At 49.6% G+C, this 20,173-nt stretch overlaps 1 protein-coding gene and 1 long non-coding RNA gene across 8 annotated transcripts in view; one reads left to right on the top strand and one right to left on the bottom strand.

The window, feature by feature from the left end:
- CLEC16A (C-type lectin domain containing 16A) overlaps window positions 1–20,173 on the top strand; it is a 223,546-nt gene that overhangs the window by 166,460 nt on the left and 36,913 nt on the right. For 6 of the 7 annotated variants that reach the window (XM_032242763.1, XM_032242761.1, XM_032242765.1 and 3 more), the window contains 2 exons: window positions 1,022–1,226; window positions 3,220–3,387. In XM_032242763.1, the coding sequence (XP_032098654.1) occupies window positions 1,022–1,226; window positions 3,220–3,387 (373 nt within the window). Of the gene's footprint in view, window positions 1–1,021; window positions 1,227–3,219; window positions 3,593–20,173 lie in introns of those variants that run through there. The other variant, XM_032242767.1, reaches the window with a different exon arrangement.
- LOC116526473 lies at window positions 6,481–12,574 on the bottom strand. Its single transcript, XR_004258170.1, has 2 exons — window positions 12,374–12,574; window positions 6,481–6,714 (listed from the first exon to the last, which is right to left on the bottom strand). It is a non-coding gene; the product is annotated as an uncharacterized LOC116526473 (long non-coding RNA).

The following is a 20,173-nucleotide window of genomic DNA, read 5'->3' as shown; positions in this document are numbered from 1 at the left end:
CTCTCAGGCTTTTATATCAGATCACCTCAAACCTTGATGGGAGCAGATTCTCTATGAAGAATCCATTCTGAGGTTTTAGATTGGGTTTGTCTTTGTTATATATTGCTGCATGTTCATTACTTCTTCACCTTTGAAACACAGCTTCCTTCACATCTCTGCTTAATGGCTTTCCCTATCCCTTTCTCTTTTTTCTTTTCATTTTTTTTTTTTTTTTTTGAGACAGAGTCTCACTTTGTCACCCAGGCTGGAGTACAATGGCACAATCTCAGCTCACTGCAACCTCCGCCTCCCAGGTTCAAGCAATTCTCCTGCCTTACTCTCCCAAGTAGCTGGGGTTACAGGCACACGCCACCATGCCTGTTTCTATTTTTAGTAGAGATGGGGTTTTACCAGTTGACCAGGCTGGTCTTGAACTCCTGGCCTCAAGTGATCCACCCGCCTCGGCCTCCCAAAGTGCTGGAGTTACAGTAGTGAGCCACCACGCCCAGCCCTGTCCCTTTCTCAGGATTAGCTTTTCTCTTTTGGGACCAGAAATTTCTCAAAGATGTGCAAATGGCTGCCAATGATGTCCCATTCTTAGAAGAAATAAGGGAGAAATTGATGAGTAGATGAGTGATTATAGCTAAGATTATGCCAAATGGTGATAGGAATTTTGGTTCATTATTTCTGACTCCTCAGAAGTAAGAGCTTGCCTGTTGTGTTACTTGTAGCCTTTTGAAGAAGCTTATGGTACCCTCCTATTCATGGGCTGACCCAAGTCCTCATGGAAACAGGCACCACCCACCACCACTCACATCCTCTCCTTTGGGGCACTCCGTGCCTCCCACACTGTCTTCTCCCACTGGGCCTGGTCTGCCTTGTGCCCATCCTTGACTCTGTTGGACTTGGGAGGCTGATTATCTTAGATCAAAAGCAGAGTTGGATTTGGAGACCTCTTTCTAGATGTCACATGATGCCACAGCTTCTAGCCACCCTCCTCCCAAACCCAACAAACCCCTTTCTTTTGCTTCTCACTTTGCAGGACATGCAAGTGACTGGAGTGGAGGATGACAGCCGTGCACTGAACATCACCATCCACAAGCCTGCATCCAGCCCCCATTCCAAACCCTTCCCCATCCTCCAGGCCACCTTCATCTTCTCTGACCATATCCGCTGCATCATCGCCAAGCAGCGCCTGGCCAAAGGCCGCATCCAGGCGAGGCGCATGAAGATGCAGAGGATAGCTGGTGAGTGGCCAGGCCCTGGTGGAGTGTCCTCTGGGCACTTGGTGGGGCAGGGATGTTCGTGGTTCTCACACTGACCTTGAGAACCCCCATAGCATAGAAGAAGACACCCATGATTCAGAAATTGTTTTATGTGAATACGAGGAATGTCCCATTTCCTGGGTGTTTGGTTTCTGGTGAATTTCTAGGGCTTCATGGAAGAGAAGGGGAGCCCTCCCTAGCAGCAGGAGGCCAGAAACAAGTAGACGTCACTGTGGGACCACTCTTCTCAGCCCTTCACACTGAAATTCTCAAGCTTATGTTAACAAAGTGCTTTGACATTGCTCTACCACCTTCAGTCCTTGAAACAAGTCTGGAGATCTGTAGGGACTGCTCTGCCCATTTTACGGAGAAGGAAACTGAGGCTCAGGGACTTGCCCAAAGTCAGCAGACAGAACCCACAGGCGGAACTTCCTACTCCCGCTTCCCAGTTCTTAAAAGAGGTAGCCCTGCTTGGTGAAAGGCTGGAACCCTTGGAAGGAAGTCATTTTACATTTCATGGGGATTGCGGTGAATTTCTGAGGAAGTCTAACACTACCCAGTGTCAGGAAGGCCAAGATTTCTTAGAAACAAAGATGAGGGAGATGCATGCATTGGGCAGGAAGGCAAGGCTTTCTCCTCGGCTTTGCGGGGAAGGCATTCTGTCAACTCCTAAAACTATAAAGTCTTTCTCAAGATACCCAGTGCCATTCAGTTCAGACACCAGTGATCATCGGGGTGGCTTCTGAGAGGACTTTAGGCCTACCTGGGGATGTGGGGTGCTTTCTCAAGGGATAACTTAAAATAAGCCCGTGGCCAGGCATGGTGTTTCATGCCTGTATGTCAGCACGTTAGGATGCCAGGGCAGGTGACTCACCTGCACTCAGGAGTTTGAGACCCGCCTGGGAAACATGGCAAGACCTCGTCTCTACAAAAAATACAAAAATGAGCCAGGTGTGGTGGCACATGCCTGAAGTTCCAGCTATTTTGGAAGCTAAGGCAGGAGGATCTCTTGAGCCTGGGAGGTGGTGGTTGCAGTGAGCCATGATTGCACCACTGCACTCCAGCCGAGGTGATAGAGTGAGACCCTGTATCAAATAAAAAATAATAATCCCGCGGAGGGCCGGTTACAGATGCGGTGATTTACTGTGCTGATTTGCACAGGCCCGCATCCCACATCGTCATCCCCATCTCATTTCTCACTTAGCTGAAACTTGGCCTACGAAATCATTACTGAAGCATTTTGTAATGTGCAAAGTGACTTAAATCATTCAGCCCTTTCTTTTAAGATTTATTTTCAGAGAGATTTTTTTTTTCATGTAAAACAATTTCTCACAGCTGGCATGAAGGCCAAATATTTCATCTGAAAATTGAGAATTATGCTATAAAGTGGATGTTAGAACTAAAGCCTTGGGCATTTCTTAAATTGATTTTAAAAAGCCCCCCGAATGGATATATTGGGAGATTTGTTTATGGAAGGGAGGATAACGGCTGAGGCAGATAAACACCCACTCAGAGTTATACACGTACATGCACATACACGTTTTCACGTGCTGCTCCGCATGTGCAGATATACGTACACACATATGTGTGTGAACTCTCTGGGCAAAGTTGGCTCCACTCGCTTGGGGTCTGAAACGACTTCGTCAGGGTCCTTTACGCATGGAAGTTGAGAATCCAAAGTGGAAATGGACCCAGCATCCATTCTACTTGAGGAGCCCGGGCTCGAACGCCCTTCTCCTTGGTCACCACCTGAAGGCCTGAAGCTCTCACTTGGCATTTGCTGTGCCTTGAGCCTCAGTGGAATCTTTGATGTTGCGCTGGACTCCCCAGCTCAAGGCTGCCTGCCACCTGCTTGGCGTCTCCCAAGTGATGTGCGTAGCAGGGCCACAGCCACTACAATGTCCCCCCCCCGAAATTCTCACCACCCGCTCTGTCCCACATGTTGAGAATAAACCATGCTGTTGTTTGACTGTAGCCCTCCTGGACCTCCCAATCCAGCCCACCACTGAAGTCCTGGGGTTTGGACTCGGCTCCTCCAGCTCCACTCAGCACCTGCCTTTCCGCTTCTACGACCAGGGGCGCCGGGGCAGCAGTGACCCCACCGTGCAGCGCTCCGTGTTTGCATCTGTGGACAAGGTGCCAGGTGAGCCAGCCCCCCACCCTGCGCCGCAACTCGTTCGTCATGGTGGGCATTCGGGCGTTCAAGGCTTTTCTCTCGATGGAGCCTGTGCGAACGGCCCTTCCTCTCTCAGAAGCCCTGTCAGCTAGCAGCACCAGCTTCTTAGAATTTATCAAAGCTCAGCTCGAGATGAAACACAGCCCCAAAAATAAATTTTGGCTTTCCCTTTGGTGTTTGGTTTGGTTTTCCAGAGATTTTTTTGGGTATGTGGAAGAACTTCTCAGAATTGACTAAGAAGTTTCTTGGAAATTTCTTGGAAACATTTAAATGATTAGTGATGAGATTGTGGGAGAGTAATTTCCTTCTCCATGTAAGATGACTAGAAAGAGATAGTGAGTTTGGTTCCTGTTACAACCCCCTGAAGAAGTGAGACTTCAGAAGAAGGCCTGCTCCCAGGAGGCTAGCTGTCCACCCCTTCCATGTGAGGGCACCTCCTCCCTCTTTCCCCAAAGCTCATCTCTAACCCTCCTCCTCCCCGCTTTCCAAAACAGAAACTTGAACGGAAAGTTCATTACTGATTTGTCAGAGTGGAAAGGATCACTTCTCCAAAAGACCGAGTTCTCCCCTTCTTATTCTGACATATCTGCTTTAAGTCAATCTCTGTGCACCCCCATCCATGGGAAGAGAACCTTTCTTTTGACTGCAGAACTTGAGAACACTGGCCAAGCTCTCCCTCACAATGTAGCCCCTCCCTGTGTAGGGCTTCAAACTTAAGTTGCAAGTGTTGTGAAATGTTTTCAAAAGCAGTTACTGATTTAAGAGCAGTATGCAGCCATCTGAACCTGCCCGGAATCTGAGTCCTGGTTCCCCCAAGTGATTTATTTTAGTTTCATTATTTGATTGAACAAATTCATTTTTTATATGTATATGCTGTAGGCATATGATTTTTTTAAATCCAGGTAGGACATGATCAAGTGAAAAGTAAGTCTACTTTGCTTCAGAAGTAACTGTTGTTAACAATTTCTGGCCTGCCTTTCCAGAGGTAGTTCTTTGTACATCATGCATATGTTTGTTTGTTTGTTACACATGGGGTATATACCATATGTCTGATGCTGCACCTGGCCTCTTCTTCCGTAATGGAAAGTGTTACACATTAACACGTATAAATCAACCTAATTCTTTTTAACTGTTATATGGTATTTAGTCATCTGGGTGGGCAAAAAAATCTTTTTTGCTGTTTGGTATTTGGGTGATTTCCAGTGTCTTGCTCTCACAGTGAGCATCCTCAGGGTGTCTTTGTGTAATTGCGCAAATCTGGCATGTCTGTGTGATAAATTCCTAGCAGTGAATTTGCCAAAGGGGAAGGTTTTTAATCTTGGTATACGAATTCCCAACATGAACTCTAGAAAACAGTACACCAATTCACTTTGCCACCCATAGCTTGTGACTGATTTCTTTCTTAAAACCAGTCTTAGGTCTGGGCATGGTGGCTCATGCCTGTAATCCCATCACTTCGGGAGGCTAAGGTAGGTAGGTTGCTTGAGCCCAGGAGTTCCAGAGCAGCCTGGGCAACATAGTGAGACCTTGTCTCTAGTATTCTTGCCGGATGTGGTGGGGCGCACCTTTGGTCTCAGCTATACTCTCGAGGCTGAGGTGGGAGGGTCACTTGAGCCCAGGAGGTTGAGGCTGCAGTGAGCTGTGATTGTACCACTGTACTCCAGCCTGGGCAACAGAGTGAGACCCTGTCTCCGAAAGAAAAGAAAACTATGTTAGGCTGAGAGACTGATTGTGGCACCACCTCTGTTTTTAGCTATGAAGTGTGAGATGCCTGTCTCAGGGTCTGGAGGATTCTTTGTGTAAAAATTCTACAGGTTGCTTCATGCTCTGTAGCCATGATTGCTAAGTAAATATAAAGTACGACTGAGTCTCAATTAACTAAGTACAAATTGACCTGGTAAGGAATGACTTCTTTAGGGTCATGGAGGCATCTTTCAGTTTTGGGACGACTGGTTAAGGAGAAAAGCGTAGGCCTTATTTCTGCTTCGATCCCTTTTGAACAAGGTAGAGTGTAAATAAATAAATAGAGCCAAGTGGCGTGTTCTTCGGCGTCTCCATGATCATTTCTCTGTTTGCAGAATGCTTTAGGATGACTTATTGCTTACCTCTTCCACCCTGTGTGGCCTTCCAGTGGAGGGGGAAGATCAAGTGCTGGGAGTGTGGCCTGGCTCCAGAACCTGGGCCTGACTGGCAGGGCGGATGGCACAGCTGGGATGCCCCATGTCCTGTTGCTGGTACCAGGGTCAGCAAGTATGGGGCTGTGCCAACTGGGACAACAGAAAGTCAAAGGCGGTTGTTGAAGGCAGCACCTAGCCCTTGGCTGTGTCTGCCCTGCCTGTCCCTGGAAGTGCCACTCAGGTGTGAGGGGTGGGATGGAGACAGTCTTATTTATGCTCACCCCGACCCCCACAAAGAGAGAGGCCTCACTGCCTTCCTGCCTGGGCTTGGCACCAGAGCCGTGGCCTGAAGGGCAAGTGGAAATCCCTGAGCCGTGGCATGGTGGGAGCATAAGCTGCCCCCACCCCATCTCAGTAGTCAGGGTCCCCACAGCAGCAGCCACTCAGCACCTTGGACTCATTCTTAAATCTTTTCACCCCACTCCCACACCCAGCAGCCTGCTTGGCCTCTAGAAAATACTGAGATCTGAGATCTCCCCTCCCACGTCTCCCAGGATTGCAATAGAAGCCTCCTCAGGATCCCCAGCTTCTATTCAGCCAGTGGGATCCTTTTAGTCCTTAAATCAGATTATGTCATACCCCTGCCTCCAGCTTTCTGGTGGTTTCCTGTTGTACTTAGAACAAAATCCACATCTCTCCTTCTGATCTTGGGTGATGGCCGTGAGAGCTGGCCCCAACCAGCCTCTCAGATGAAGTTCCCCCTCCCCCAAGCTCACCCCAGCCTTGCCAGCCCCTGCTGCTCCTCTACGCCAGCATTTCTCACAGTTTTAGCCTTAGCACCACGTGTTTGTTTATGTACTTAAAAAGTACTACAGAACTTAAAGAGCTTTCATTTAGATAGATTACATTTATATTTATGACATTAGAAATTAAAACTAAGAAATGCTTTTAATATATATTTATTGAATAAATCCATTGTATGTATGCATAACCGAGTTTCCTATGAACAATAACTCTATTTTCTAAAACACACAAAAAAATGGATTGTGTGCATTTCTACAAATCTCTTTAATCCATGGCTTAATAGAAGACATCTGGATTCTCCTCTTTGCTTCTGTTTTCTGTCTGTTGTGATAGCATGCGTTCTGTGGCTTCTGGAAAACTCCTCAGTACACTCCTGGGAAAATGAACATAAAAGAAAAAAATATCTTACTATTTTTATGAAAACAGGGATTTCCAGACCACACTTTGAGACCCACTCCTGTATATCACCGCGGCCTTCCCTCCTCAGGCCCTTGCACTGCATGTCTGTCCCCGGATGTTGGTGTCGCTGCCTCCCGCTAACGGCTCAAGCTTAGTCTGTATGCTGCCTCTTCAGAGGCCTTTTCGGATCAGCCCCTGGCTAGGGTTAGGGTTGCCCCCTCCCTCCATCGCATTGGCCTGGTTCCTTTTATCCACAGCGCTGAGGTTCTTTACCTGGCTGATGCTTTTGTGCGCCTGCTCATAGTCTTTCTCCCCTGCAGAGAGAGTTGCCTGCTGGGAACCCTCTCTGCAGGGGAGAAAGACCATGCTGTTCACCCCTGTATCTCAGCGCCTAGCTCTGTGCTCTTACTCAGTGTTTGTTGAATGAAGAAAGAGCCTGCACTTGTTCTCTGCTCAGCCTTGGAAGAGAGCCCATCAAAGGCCTTCTCCCTTCTCTGAACACTAGACAGACGAGGTAAGTCCCTCTGGGGCCCTAGACACTTGGTGGTTTAGTCCACAGCGCTTTGACAAGGGAACACAAAGGAGCTAAGACCCCAGAAGACCTTAAGCAGCATCCCTCAGCTAAATTTCTGTCACCAAGTGAGCAAGATGTGTGTCCAGGGACCGTGTACCCAGGTGACAGATTTAGGTTGGTTGCATGTCAACTGAATTTCACCACTCTCCCGAACTCAGAGTTTTACAGAAGCTAAAGAGCAGCGCCAGAGTGGGAGCTGGGTGTCGGAGGGGGATTCGGTCATCAGAAGCCTGGCCCAGGTTGGCCTCTGATACTGTGACATCCCACCACTGCTGTCGAGGGCCCGTGGGTGCTGGGGCACGACACCTTCCCACCCTCCACAGTGGTGTCCCTCCCCACAGGCCACACAGTGTGGAGTCCTTGCCTCTGCCTGGGGAATAATTCACAAGGAAGAAAACAACCCTGGCTGCGTGCCCCGGGGTGGCTGCCAGACAAGTATGTTTTATTAGGATACGTCTTCCGATTTTATCTGCGGGCCCAGGTAATTGTCATAGAGCAGTTTGTCTCCCCTTTAGAAGCTATAAACGATTATATTTGATGACAATATGCCTTTCATTTCCTTGGAGGAGATATTAAAGTAGTGTATAAATCAGGGCTAATAGGTGACTAGCCACTTTGGTGTCTTTTTCTTCTTCCATTTAACTTAGAAAAAAGATCACAAATTCTATTTATTGGCTGATTTTATGTTGATGGCTCTCACCCTCACAGAATGTTCAGCTTCACAAGGGATTGTGCATGCACCTGGCTAAGGAGGGGGGCCAGTGGTGGCTGGTAGGTGGGGGTGGCCAGGCATGGCCGGGTCTAGCCTCTGGCCTGAGGTCTCTGTGGCTTCAAGGTGCCACGCTGCTGTGGTTAGTGCCTCGTGGACCTGGCCCATGGTAACAGCTGCTTCTAGAGATAGATGGACTCTGCCCTAATGGGCAGGGTGTCCAAAATTCACTGTAAGGCCATCCTTTCCATAAACTCCAAGTGGACCAGCAGACCCCAGAGTAGAGGCTGTTCCCCAGAAATTACTCAGGGGTATCGGGGGCTGTGGCTTCCCAGAGCAGCTTTGCTCCTCAGTCCTGGGCTCCTTCTGGCCCAGAGGCTGCTTCAGGAGGCCGCAGGGAACTGGAGCTGCTTGCAGGTATTCCCCTGGTGGGTCAGGGGGTGTGGGAAGCCTGGCAGAAAATACAACCCAGAAGAGCAGCCAGGCAGGTTGACATCTCCTGGCCCTTGCAGATGAGGGCTTAGTGACGTGACAAAAAAGTGACCTGTCTCCGCCTGGTTTACCATCACCTGCTCCTCACCAGCCTGTTAACTCCAGGGCAGGGACTGCTCTGCCTCTTCTGCTGCTCTCTCTCCTGCTTAAAACCTGCCAGTCCCTCCTGTCACCAGCCCCTCTCTGTGGCTCATGGTCCCATGCAGTCTGGCCCCTGCCCCCTTCTGGGATCAACTCCCAGCCCTCGCTCCCCTCGGCTCTCTGCAGATGACCCGGCCCTCCAGCCTCCCTGGCTGGCTCTCTGTGCCTCACCAGGGCCAAGCACATCCCATTTCAGGGCCTCTGTCTTCATGCTTCCCTCCACCTGGAGCCCTCTGCATGACTGCTTCCTTCTCAGCATTCAGGGCTCTGCTACCATACCTCAAAAAGGGGCCCTCCCTGAGTGCCCAGGCCACGCCAGTTCTCTGCTTCACAGCTAGGTTTTGTTTTTTTTAATTGAGGTGAAGTTTACTTCACATAAAACTAACCGTCTGAAAGTGAACAATCCAGTGGCATTTAGTACCTTCACAATACTGTGCCATCATTCCCTCCTCTAGTTCCAAAACATTTCCATCCCCGCAGAAGAAAACTCCATAGCCATTAAGCAGTCATCCCCCATCCTTCCTCCCCCCAGCCCCTGGCACCCACAAATCTGCTCCCTGCCTCTGTAGATTTCCCTAGCCTGGATATTTCATATAAGTCAAACAATCCGTGGCCTTTCATGCCTGGCTTCTTTCAGTTTGCGTCATGTTTTCAAGGTGCATCTATCCTTCTTTTAGCTGAGTAATATGCATTATATGGCTAGACCTTGATTTGTTTCCCCATTCATCCATCATTGTCCATCTGAGCTGTGCCTGCCTTTTGGCTATTGTGAAGGGTGCTGCTGTGAACATTTGTGCATAAGCTTTTGTTTGAACACCTGTTTTCAGTTCTTTCTGGTATAGACCTAGGAGTAGAAAGTAGGTCATATGATAATCTAACTTTCTGAGGAATTGCCAGACCGTTTTCCATGGTCTTCACAGTCCTTAGCTTTAGCTGAAATTGCCTCTTGTATTCCTTGTTCACCGCCACTCTCCTGTACTAGAATGGAAGGCACTTGGCGAAGGGGTGGGTACAGGGTTGCGGGGACCTTGTTTGTGTTGTCCTTGACAGTAGTGATTGGTGCCTATGAAGTAGTTGCTCAGTAGCTACTGATGTCTGGGTGGACAGATGGATTGGTGGATGGGAGGCTGGGGGACAGAGGATGTGGCTGGATGAATTGTTCAGTCCTGTTTTCCCAGCAGACTGTAAACCCCTAAGGCTGGGGCATTTCTGTCTTACTCAGGTCTGGTACCCAGTGCCAACTTGTGGGGGTTTGGGTGTGAGCTGGCAAGCTGGACTTCCTTGTGTAGTGCTAAGCTGGGCTTTACTCACTTCCTTTCCCAGCTTCCTCCTGGGTTTGGGGCTCCAGCTGTCTTGTGGTAGACATTTAACACCCCCGTATCACCTGAGCTCAGGAGTTTGACACCAGCCTGGCCAGTAGGGCGAAACCTCATCTCTACTAAAAATACAAAAATCAGCCAGGCGTGGTGGCAGGCACCTGTAGTCCCAGCCACTTGGGAGACTGAGGCAGGAAAATCACTGGAACCCAGGAGGTGGAGGTTGTGGTGAGCTGAGATCGTGCCACTGTACTCTAGCCTGGGCAACAGAGTGAGCCTCCATCAAAAAAAAAAAAAAAAAAAAAAAAAAGACATTTAACTTTCCTGAGTATCTGGGCCATGCCTTGCTTTTCACAGGTGTTGTCTTTAACAGTGGCGCCGACGAGGTCAGTTACGTGACACAAAGCACTTTAATAGTTCTGTGGGAAAGCCTCAGTGGTTCCAAAGGCAGCCCTTGGCAGCTGAGTAACTTAGGAAGAATGCAGAGATGACAGTGTGCTACGAGCCAGCTGAGTTGACCACGAAGCCTCCGACCACCATCCAGAAAGGAAAAAAGAAAATCAATGTTTCATTCATAGACATCAGTTCAGACTTCTCCCCTGAGGATAATGTCCTAGGTGCTAATGTCATCTCATAGTGGCATTTCCCAGAAACTAATTTTTTAGGCCTGTTACTTTTCTTGTTTCTGATTATAAAACTGGAGCCAATTCTTTCCTTGCAGCTCCCCGAGGCAAAAAATAACCTTTCTGGAGTCACACCGGGAAGGAGGACCTAAGGCTTCCTCCAGCTTCTCTAGCTGGGCATTAACCCTTTCCCAGCCGTCAGCTCACTGCTTAGAGACTCAGGCAGGCAGGTCTCTCAGGCGGGTTCATGAGTTACAGGAACTTTAAAGCAGAATTTACTGAGCTAAGCACTTTATGCATTATTCTTATTCATGCTTCCCAACAGCACTCAGAAGGAAGGTGTTACCATTTTCCCTTTCTGCAGGTCAGAAAGCGGCCTGCCAAGGTCACACCAAATACCCTCCCCCCAGCGTCAGACCTTGAGTCCCACCACCATGCTGAACCAACTTTTAAATTCATCGCTGACGTGAATTCCCTTTTTCTGATTTTTTTTTTTTTTTGAAATAATGGCCTAACAGCAGCTGTATGAGGCGTCACTGGTATCAGGCAAAATTACATTGTCAGCTCCAGTTCTAAGCTCTGCCTGGGTTAGAGTGTCGGAGATCAGGAGGATAGGCCCTCCTTAGAGAGGGGCCTCAAGGGATGCCCCTGGTCCAGACAGAATGCCCCACTCCCCTCTTCCATGATCCACGCTGGCATAGGCCCACGTCCTCACTCCCCAAGACCCGCTTCCAGTGTATCAAGGACAAACCTGCAAAGCAGCAATTCAGAAAGATGCTCTGTTCTGAGACCACCACTTCCAAACCAGGCTAGCAGTGCAGGGCTCGCCTCTACAAGTTTGTCCCTGGTATGCATGAACAAAAAGCAGAAAAATGACTTCAAAATCCTGCCTGAACAAAAGCAGCAGGATTTGAGCCCCTTTCCAAGCAATTGTCTCTTAAGAGATCAGCCTTCAAGTGGTGAGGCGGGGGTGTGGGGAACAGATCCCACTAAAACATCAGCCCTGAGCTGAGTCTAAGGGGTCTCCTGTTTGCCAAGCCTCTTTTCAGGGCCCCAGAGCAGCTGTGAAGAGAGAGAGAGCCTCAGGGAATCTGGAGTTGGGTGCTCACAGCCAGGGAAGGAACCACGTTTTTGGATCTGGGCCTGCAAAGTCTCTCCCCGCACACAACATGCCCCCCAAATACTCTTTCCCAATAGACACAGTAGCGCTTGCTGTGGGGAGCCCTCTCTTGCTAAATATGGACACAGCAGGCAGGGCTGGCTGTCTTGCCCAGACACTTTTCTGGGAGGTGGAGGGAGGGAAAGAAGAGAGTTCCAGAGAACTGAGTGTTGCTTCACTCTTCGGGGTCATCACCTAGCTCAGACTGCCAAAGCGACTGTATGCCCAGGAGCCTTCTGGTCATAAGAGTGTGTCAGATGACAGGGAACACTCCCTGCTTGCTAAGAGAGAAGCCTGTGCAGGAGGTGTGGGGAGAGAACAAAACCCTATGTGCAATCTGCCATTTGACCTGGGCTGCGCCGTAGAATGTTCTGTAGGCTCGGGTGGGCCCACGCAGGGCAGCCTTGCCAGCAGCACAGCACAGGCAGGTGTACTCCAGTGGCAGTGGCAAAGTGAGTGGCTTGGCCACACACCCTGTGTGCTCACTGGCACGGGCCTGGCCCCATATGCAGGATAGAGCTCTCCAGCCTCATCTCCCAGCCTCTTAGTATAAGTCAAGCACATTTAGTACAGAACAGTCAGAAAAGACGGGAAAACACAAAGAAAAGATCGACCTCACCAAATCTTGCCACCCTGGGTGTCCATGATCAGTTCTAACGTCCTTTTTTTTCATTGTTTTTTATGTTCATTCACAGTGGAGTTTCTTTTTCCAGTAGTAGAGTATTTGCCCAGGTGAGAAGCAGCAGAATGAAAGAACCCAGTACAAGCCAGAGAGTGTGGGCCCAAGTCCGATCCTTCCACCTCCTCGTGAAACTTGTTAGGTGGCCTTGACCCATTTAGTTTACCTTCTTGGATCTCAGTTTACTCATGTAAGAAACGGGTGATGTTCAATAATGTGAGTGGACTTAACAACTGAACTGCAGTCTTAAAAATGGCTCAGATGATAGGTTTGGTTATGTGTACCAAAACGGAAAAACAACAAATGGGATGAAAATGTCACATACCTCATTAGGCTCTTGTGACATAAAATGAGTTCATTCACCTGAGTGCCCAGAACAATGCCTAACCCGTATAAAACATGCAGCGAAAGTTAGCTGCTCTTGGCATTTTGTTGTTATTGTTACTGCTGAGCCTTGGGACCCCAGAAAATAGGTTCCTTTTCAACACATTAAATCAGTTTGCACAAACAAAATTATAAGTGCAGTAGCTCCTTCTGCTGTCAATAACAAAGATGCAGCAGTGACACAGAGTTGCTCTTTTCACAAAGGCTTTCCCTGGACGTTGTTAAAACACTGGAGTGTAATGGAGCAGGCAGAATTTTCTTCCTCACACAGAAGGGGTTGTATGTTCTGCCTGAGGCCCCACAGCTCACAGTGGCTGAGCCAGGGCCAGAGAAGAGCACAGATTCATCCCCGAGGCCTCTAGCCCAGCACACATCCTGTCCCCTGGGGTCTGAGCCAGGAAGTCCCCATGGAGCACCTCACAACAGTTCTGGGAAGCCAGTGTCATTCCTCAGTGCCCAGTGTCACCCAGTTCCCAAGTGGTCAACCAGGGCTCCCTGCTTGGTACTCCGTGAACCACCATGCCCTCCGTTCTAAAGTGTTTTCAGAGGCAGAACACCTGAAAATCAGGTGTGCTTTGGGAACCTCACCAAGTCTTGCTGTATTCTCCATCATGTGAACCAAGAGCACAGAAGTCATCAGAGAACATGACTTGCATCTATGTCTCAAATCTTTGTATCTAAAGGAAAAGTCCGTGAAATCACCCACGGAAACATCCTAAGCCTTTTTCTGTTGATATTTGTTTTTCTTTTCTGAATCATTTGTTTTATCAACCGCAAGTTCTCATTAACAGACAAGTGATAGCAGATGTCAAGGTTTGAAGGCCCCTTTATGGCAGAAAACCCAGAAATGCAAATTTCCTAGTCCTTAATTCTATATCTGAATTGATAAAAGTCCACGTTGATTTGATTTTTAGCCTTGAATTATCCCTGACTAGCTCAAAGACAGTACCCTGGAACAAGTTTTGAAACCACTTTCCCAGTTTCCAAGAATTGGAATGCCTTTGGGATCCAAGAAAATGTTAATGCCAGCCAAGGACAGTGACTCACTCCTGTAATCCCAGCACTTTGTGAAGCTGAGGTGGGTGGATCACCTGAGGTCAGGAGTTCGAAACCAGCCTGGCCAACGTGGTGAAACCCCATCTCTACTCAAAATACAAAAAGTAGCTGGGCATGATGGTGCATGCCTGTAGTCCCAGCTACTCAGGAGGCTGAGGCAGGAGTATCGCTTGAACCCAGAGGCAGAGGTTGCAGTGAGCCAAGATTGTGCCACGACACTCCAGCCTGAGCAACGGAGTGAGACTCCACCTAAAAAAAAAAGTGAAATAAGCAGTATTGCCAAGTGAACAGCTGGTGGGAAGGAGAGTTAGTTAATTCATGAGGACCCACTAAGAATGGGAAAAACCAACTGATCAAAAGGCAGAGATGCAGTAATAATAACAATGGGGCCTCAGAGAAAGGCGGAAGTCATTAGGTTTTCCACACGGCCCTTTCCTTCATGCCTCTCATGGCCCCTTCAAAGCACGGTAGCTGCTGAGGGCCAGCGTATGGGACCGCCTGGTTGAAAAGAATTGGGGTGGGAGAAGAACTGGCATTTTTAAAAGGAACTTTTACAATTCCAAGGAACTGGCATGACAAACGTATTGACCAGGGTCAGGAAAAGGAAGGTTGGTTGAGCAAGCGTTTACTGAGGCCCTTGGTGAATCAAATAAACACTGCACAGTGTTTACAGAGAAGCCTGGGGTTGGGGAGAGGGACTGTGAGCAAGTCTTGCCGGTGGGTGAGGCTCTGCAGCACTTCTGGCAGGGCACGTGCAAAGGTGTGGCTGCAGGGAAGGGGTGAACAGAGAGCTGAGAACAGAGAGCCGGGAAGCTCAGCAGGGTCCGATGGCAAAGCGCTTTGTGAGCTTGCTGCAGGGTTCAAATTTTATCCTGGAAGCAGCAGAAAGCCATTGAACGTTCTAAGACAGAGCAAGGGGACATGGGTGGTGAAATGGACTTGGGTTTTTTGTTGTTGTTGTTGAGATAGAGTCTCGCTCTTTCACCAGGCTGGAGTGCAGTGGCACGATCTCAGCTCACTGTAACCTCGCCCTCCTCGTTTCAAATGATTCTCCTGCCTCAGCCTCCCAAATAGCTGGGACTACAGGCACGCACCACCACGCCCAGCTAATTTTTGTATTTTTAGTAGAGACAGGGTTTCACCATGTTGGCAGGATGGTCTTGATCTCCTGACCTTGTAATCCACCCACCTCCCGCAGTGCTGGGATTACAGGTGAGTCACCATGCCCAGCCTGGACTTGGGTTTTAACTGGAGTTGGGAAGGCAGGGGAGAAGCGTGGAGTGGGAGGGGCATGAGACACAGGCCCCGTCACTGAGCCCTCACAGCTGTGCGTCAGGTGATGCTAATGGTGATGGGCAAATGAGAAAAGCCCCACGGGCTGCTGCGCGGCCTGCCGTACCTTTCTCTGGGCATTTGCCACTGCACTTATACTATAGGATTATATTGCTTGTTTAAAAAAACCTGAATGACCATTGTTTTCACTCAACAGCATATCCTGGAGTGCTTTTCATTTTAGTTCGTAGGTGCACCCTCATTTGTTTCTGACTGCTGCGATCATCTGGTCAAACCACTGTTAATTGAGCCAGTCCCCTTCTGATGTTTAGGTGGTGGCCAGTTTTTTGTCCCTAAACCAATAATAGGTACCTCCAAGTGCCCTTGCGCAAGGGTTTCCCCAGGGTAAATAATCATGAAGTGAATCCAGAAATAAGCTGTGAAACTAACAGAATTTGCTGACCCCTTTGACTGGGGGAGTGGGAAGCCACAGAGCTAGTTTAAGGCAAAATGTTAAGGAGCCTTGGTTTCTGTCCTCTAATGTTCTCTGTGCATTTAGCTAGCAAGGGCATCTCCATGATCCCAACTTCTGACTCAACAGTTCTTGTGACTTGTCGGTCTTGTTCTGTCCAGGAGGCCTTCAGGAGTTGTGGTGATTGGAAAGGTCCCCAGGAACTGGTGGGGGTCTCCAGGGACTGGCCCACTCATAGCTTGGCTTGTCATCTCAGACAGAGCCTCCAGGCTTGGCACGATGAAGACACCAGTGGGTTCTGTTCCCACCTCCTGGCACCTCTGCTGAGGTTACAGCTTTCTACACTTCATTTCTCTCTAGATCCAGAATCCCATGACTAAAATACAGTTTTCTTTATTTGCAGCGGTCCTGCCACGGCATTTAGTATAAATGTGCTATTTTCCAAAAACACACAGTATTATTTTTTCTTAACATCTCAAATTCCCAAAGGACCAAAAGTCAATATTATCCCAGTGTGATGGGAATGGCTGTTTTGCAACATCTCTTCACACTTAAACAGCCTGCTTCCTGAAGCCTCAGAGTCATCACAAAAGCACATTCTAAAACCCATCAGACCGGCTGCTAGATTGTTTGACTATCTCCATCACTCCCTGCTGTGAGCCTAGTCCTCAAAAGTCGCCTCCTCAGTTTCCATGTTGAGTGTGAGAAATTCACAGCGTGATTTGGGGAGCAGATGCTTCAACTGTATGAACTACAACGTTTGGACTGCCACGTGCACTGACTCCTCTGAAAATATTTGCTAGTTGGTAAAAATTCAGGCTCTTGGCATATGCGGTCTACTCCTGGCCTAGAAGTCTTATTTAGGGCCCCAGGATAACAGTCCTGCTTATCAAATGCCAACTGTGTGCCAAGCACTGGGCTAGGTGCTTTACAGAAAATAAGGTGATAAGTATGTAAATACTTGAGAGTTATTAGTCCTGCTTCTACGGCTGGGGCAAGCAAGAGTCAGAAAGCGAAGTCCCCTGCCCAGAGTGTCAAAGTTCGTCCCTGGAGAGCGCCTGCTTCTTCTAACTCTTGTACCAGCTTCCTGAGAACAAAAGTTATCTCCCGTCTTTTGTTCTTTCTTTTCCTGCTAAGTCAATTTGAACGCTCTGCAGAGTTTCTGGGGTAACCTACATGCCCCTTTGTTGTGGCGTTCTGAGCACGATGACCTCACCGGCCCACAGCTGTGTCTCTGGTGCTGGGTTCCAGGCACACTTCAGCCTGCTGCCTCACGGATGTCCTGTTGAAACTCAGGGACAGCCAGCTGGCAGGAAAAGTCAGTGTGGCTGGAATGAGCCTACCCCAAAAACCCCCACTACGCCCCTCAGTAACCTGGAAAATGCTCTGAAATAGTTGACATGCTTGGGCATTTGGGGAAAAAACATACTTTTTTTTCTGCCAGATTTCCAGCCTGAAGCCCAAGGGAAATGTCCACAGGCCCAGCACAGCGGTCTAGCATCTTGAAGCAGTGCTTGGCCTGGTGGAGGCCGTGGCTTGCCCATCCTGCCCTCTCTCCACCTTCTTACTCTACCTCCAGCAAAGAACAAATGCAGAATCTGGCCTGTTCTCCTGTCCCCACCATGTCTCACAGAGTTGCCCTTTGTGCTGGTCCAACGAGAAGTACCTGAAAGACTTGCTCAAGCTGCTGGACTTGAGTAGCTTGAATGCCACCATCATCAGAGCATGCTCTGTGCCTAGGTATAAGTCATTGTGCTGTTTAAACTGTGCCAAGGCCCTGCCAAGGGAGCCGTTGCCATCAGGAGGCTAGGGCCACACGCCCTGGAGCCGGACCCCCCAGGTTCAAATCCACATCTGCTTCTAGACAACTGTGATGTCAGGAAGTTCTGTGAAGCTCCTGAGCCTCCGTGTCCCCTTCTTTCAAATGGGGCTGATGATAGGACCTGCGTCACAGGGCGGGAGCTTAGCTGGGCCAGCATTTTACACATGCGTGCTTCACGTTATCATAGGGTCATAACGCCCACTGCTGTTGAGGGGGAAGGAGCTGGGGATCAGAGGGATAGAGCTGTCTCCCCAGGGTCGCAAGCGCAGGGGTGACAGGCCAGCGCTCCCAGCCTCATGGCCCTGGCTGCAGCCCCTTGCAGGGCAGCTGGCTCTCTTCCTCCAGGCTGTTCCACAGGGTCCTCTCAAGTATTCTATCCAGTGCTCTTAGGCTCTCCCAGCCCTATGGACAGCACCAGGCAGGCGGACCTCCGAGCACCTGCTCTGTTGGAGTCACCATGGAAGGTGCCATCTCTGGCATGGTTCCTTCTTCCAGCAACTACACACCGAGTGCCTCCTTAGGCCCTCATGCAGAAGACAGCTCACACAGAGGAGGCAGACATGGAAAAGGATGACCGTGGGGCCAGGGGATAACTGAAGTGGTGGGGCCACCAACAGGGCAAGTCACCCAGAGGGTTCCTGCAGCCAGAGCACGGGCCGTGCGGGGCACTGGGTCATGGGAGACCGTGGGGATGTGGAGGGGTGCAAGAGGCTTGTGAATTTCATTCTGCATGCTCTGGATGGCCTCAGGGCCCTGAAGCAGGGAAGTGGCTGGACCTGAGGCATGTCTGTCTAAGCTCCTTGCACATTCCGGGTGGGAAGTGGATTGGAGACAGCTGTCCAGGGCCATCGAGGTCCCACCAGAAGCCAGGGCAGCTGGGTGAGGGAGGGTTTGGGAGATGCCCTTGGCTAGCGCAGTCAGTGATGGGGGCGGAGACAGCGTGCCTGGTTATAACAGATCTGCTCCTAAAGAAGGCACTGCCTGCGCATACCATGTAGCACCTTGGGACTGGCATAGCATTTCCCATTTGTGATCTCAGTAACTGCAGAGGGTGGTGAGATAGGAGAGGCTTGAGAGGTGAGGTGACCAGCGCAGGTCACACTGCAGGAAGGAGTAACGTGCTTTGCACTTGGCCCCTGCACTGTCCTGAGGTTGAAACATGTAAATTAGTCGGGCACTGGGGACATTTGAGAGATCATTCTGTGAGACTCACCAAGCTGCCAACATTGGGCTAAGTATCTCCACAGCCCAGGTTCACAGCAAGCAGGGAAGAAGGTGTGGTTACTCTCCCTACGTACCGGGGGAGGAGGCTGCAGCCCAGAGAGGTGAGGTAACTTGCCCAATGTCACACAGTGGTAGGTGGTGGTGCCGAAACCCACTGCTAGGCCATCTGACCCTCATAGTCTGCTCAGTCCAGTGTCTAGGGATCCTCCTCAGGGCCCGGGTACCTGACAGAATTCTTGGCCTTGCCCTGGAGGAGCTGTAGTTGGAAGGTGGGGACCCTGTGATCTTACCTGCAGCCCCACATGCATGACTGCTGGGCACACCTGTCAGAGCGCGGTGATCAAGCAGGCCTGGAGATGCCTATGCTGGGCCAGTGGCACTAAGCAGCTGTGTAAGCTTCATGAGCCAAGCAGCATTTGCCCGATAGGTGTGATATGTCAACATCTTTTTTTCCTGCTTTTCACGGCCCTGGCTGGCTCTCAGCTAGAAGTCTTTTAAAAAAATCATAATAAGGCGCTGACCTGCAGTGGTACACACTGGTGCAGCCCAGGCACAGGAGCCCCTGCAGTGGAGATTTAAGGTCTGCTGGTCAGGAGCAAATTTGGAATCTTTCTGGAAGGTTCTAGGGCTGGCCAAGAGTGTAGTTACGCCTTTCAGTGATGTGAGTTTGGGGACTTCTTTTATTGTCTTCATGGATCTACAGAAGTAGGCTTCTGAGGAAAGCAGTGGCACTTGTCTTTTCCTTCATTCCTTTTTCCGATAAACTTTTTTTTTTTTTTTTTTGAGACAGAGTCTCGCTCTGTTGCCCAGGCTGGAGTGCAGTGGTGCAATCTCAGCTCACTGCAACCTCTGCCTCCTGGGCTCAAGTGATTCTCCTGCCTCAGCCTTCCAAGTAGCTGGGATTGCTGGAGCCCGCCTCCATGCCCAGGTAATTTTTATATTTTTGGTAGAGACGGTGTTTACCATGTTGGCCAGGAGGTCTAGAACTCTTGACTGCAAGTGATCTGCCTGCATAGGCCTCCCAGAGTTCTGGGATTACAGGTGTGACTCATTGTGCCCATCCTATCCAGTAAGCATTTATTAAGCACCTATTGTGTGCCACGTCCTGTGCTTGGGGTTGGTGACCTGGTGAGCTTGCAGTCTTGTGAGCGTGACAGGCAGCATTCAGGAAATCACACACATGACTAATGCATTTATAACAGAGAGCCTACCCAGTCTAGTGGGGTTGGGGAAGGCTTCTCTGAGCAGGTGAGTGGGCAGATGTCATGCCAGTCCTCAGTTGACCTCAGTAGGGATGGCACTAGGTTCCAGAGACTGAGGAAGAGACCTGGAGCCAGCCAATGAGACATAGGGTTCATCAAGGACTTAACATACAGGTACGGTCCAGTGATAGCAGGCTGGACAGGAAAACCACAACCGCTTGTAAAAAGCATGCCACTTCCATAGCCGTTTCCCTTAGCACCCTCCCCCTTGCAACCTCTACCTGGCAACTTTCATTTAACCTAAAACA

The sequence above is a fragment of the Sapajus apella genome, unplaced genomic scaffold, assembly GCF_009761245.1.
Source record: "Sapajus apella isolate SASKATOON/1434 unplaced genomic scaffold, GSC_monkey_1.0 scaffold51, whole genome shotgun sequence".
NCBI lineage: Eukaryota > Metazoa > Chordata > Mammalia > Primates > Cebidae > Sapajus > Sapajus apella.
This window is presented reverse-complemented; position numbering and strand designations above follow the sequence as displayed.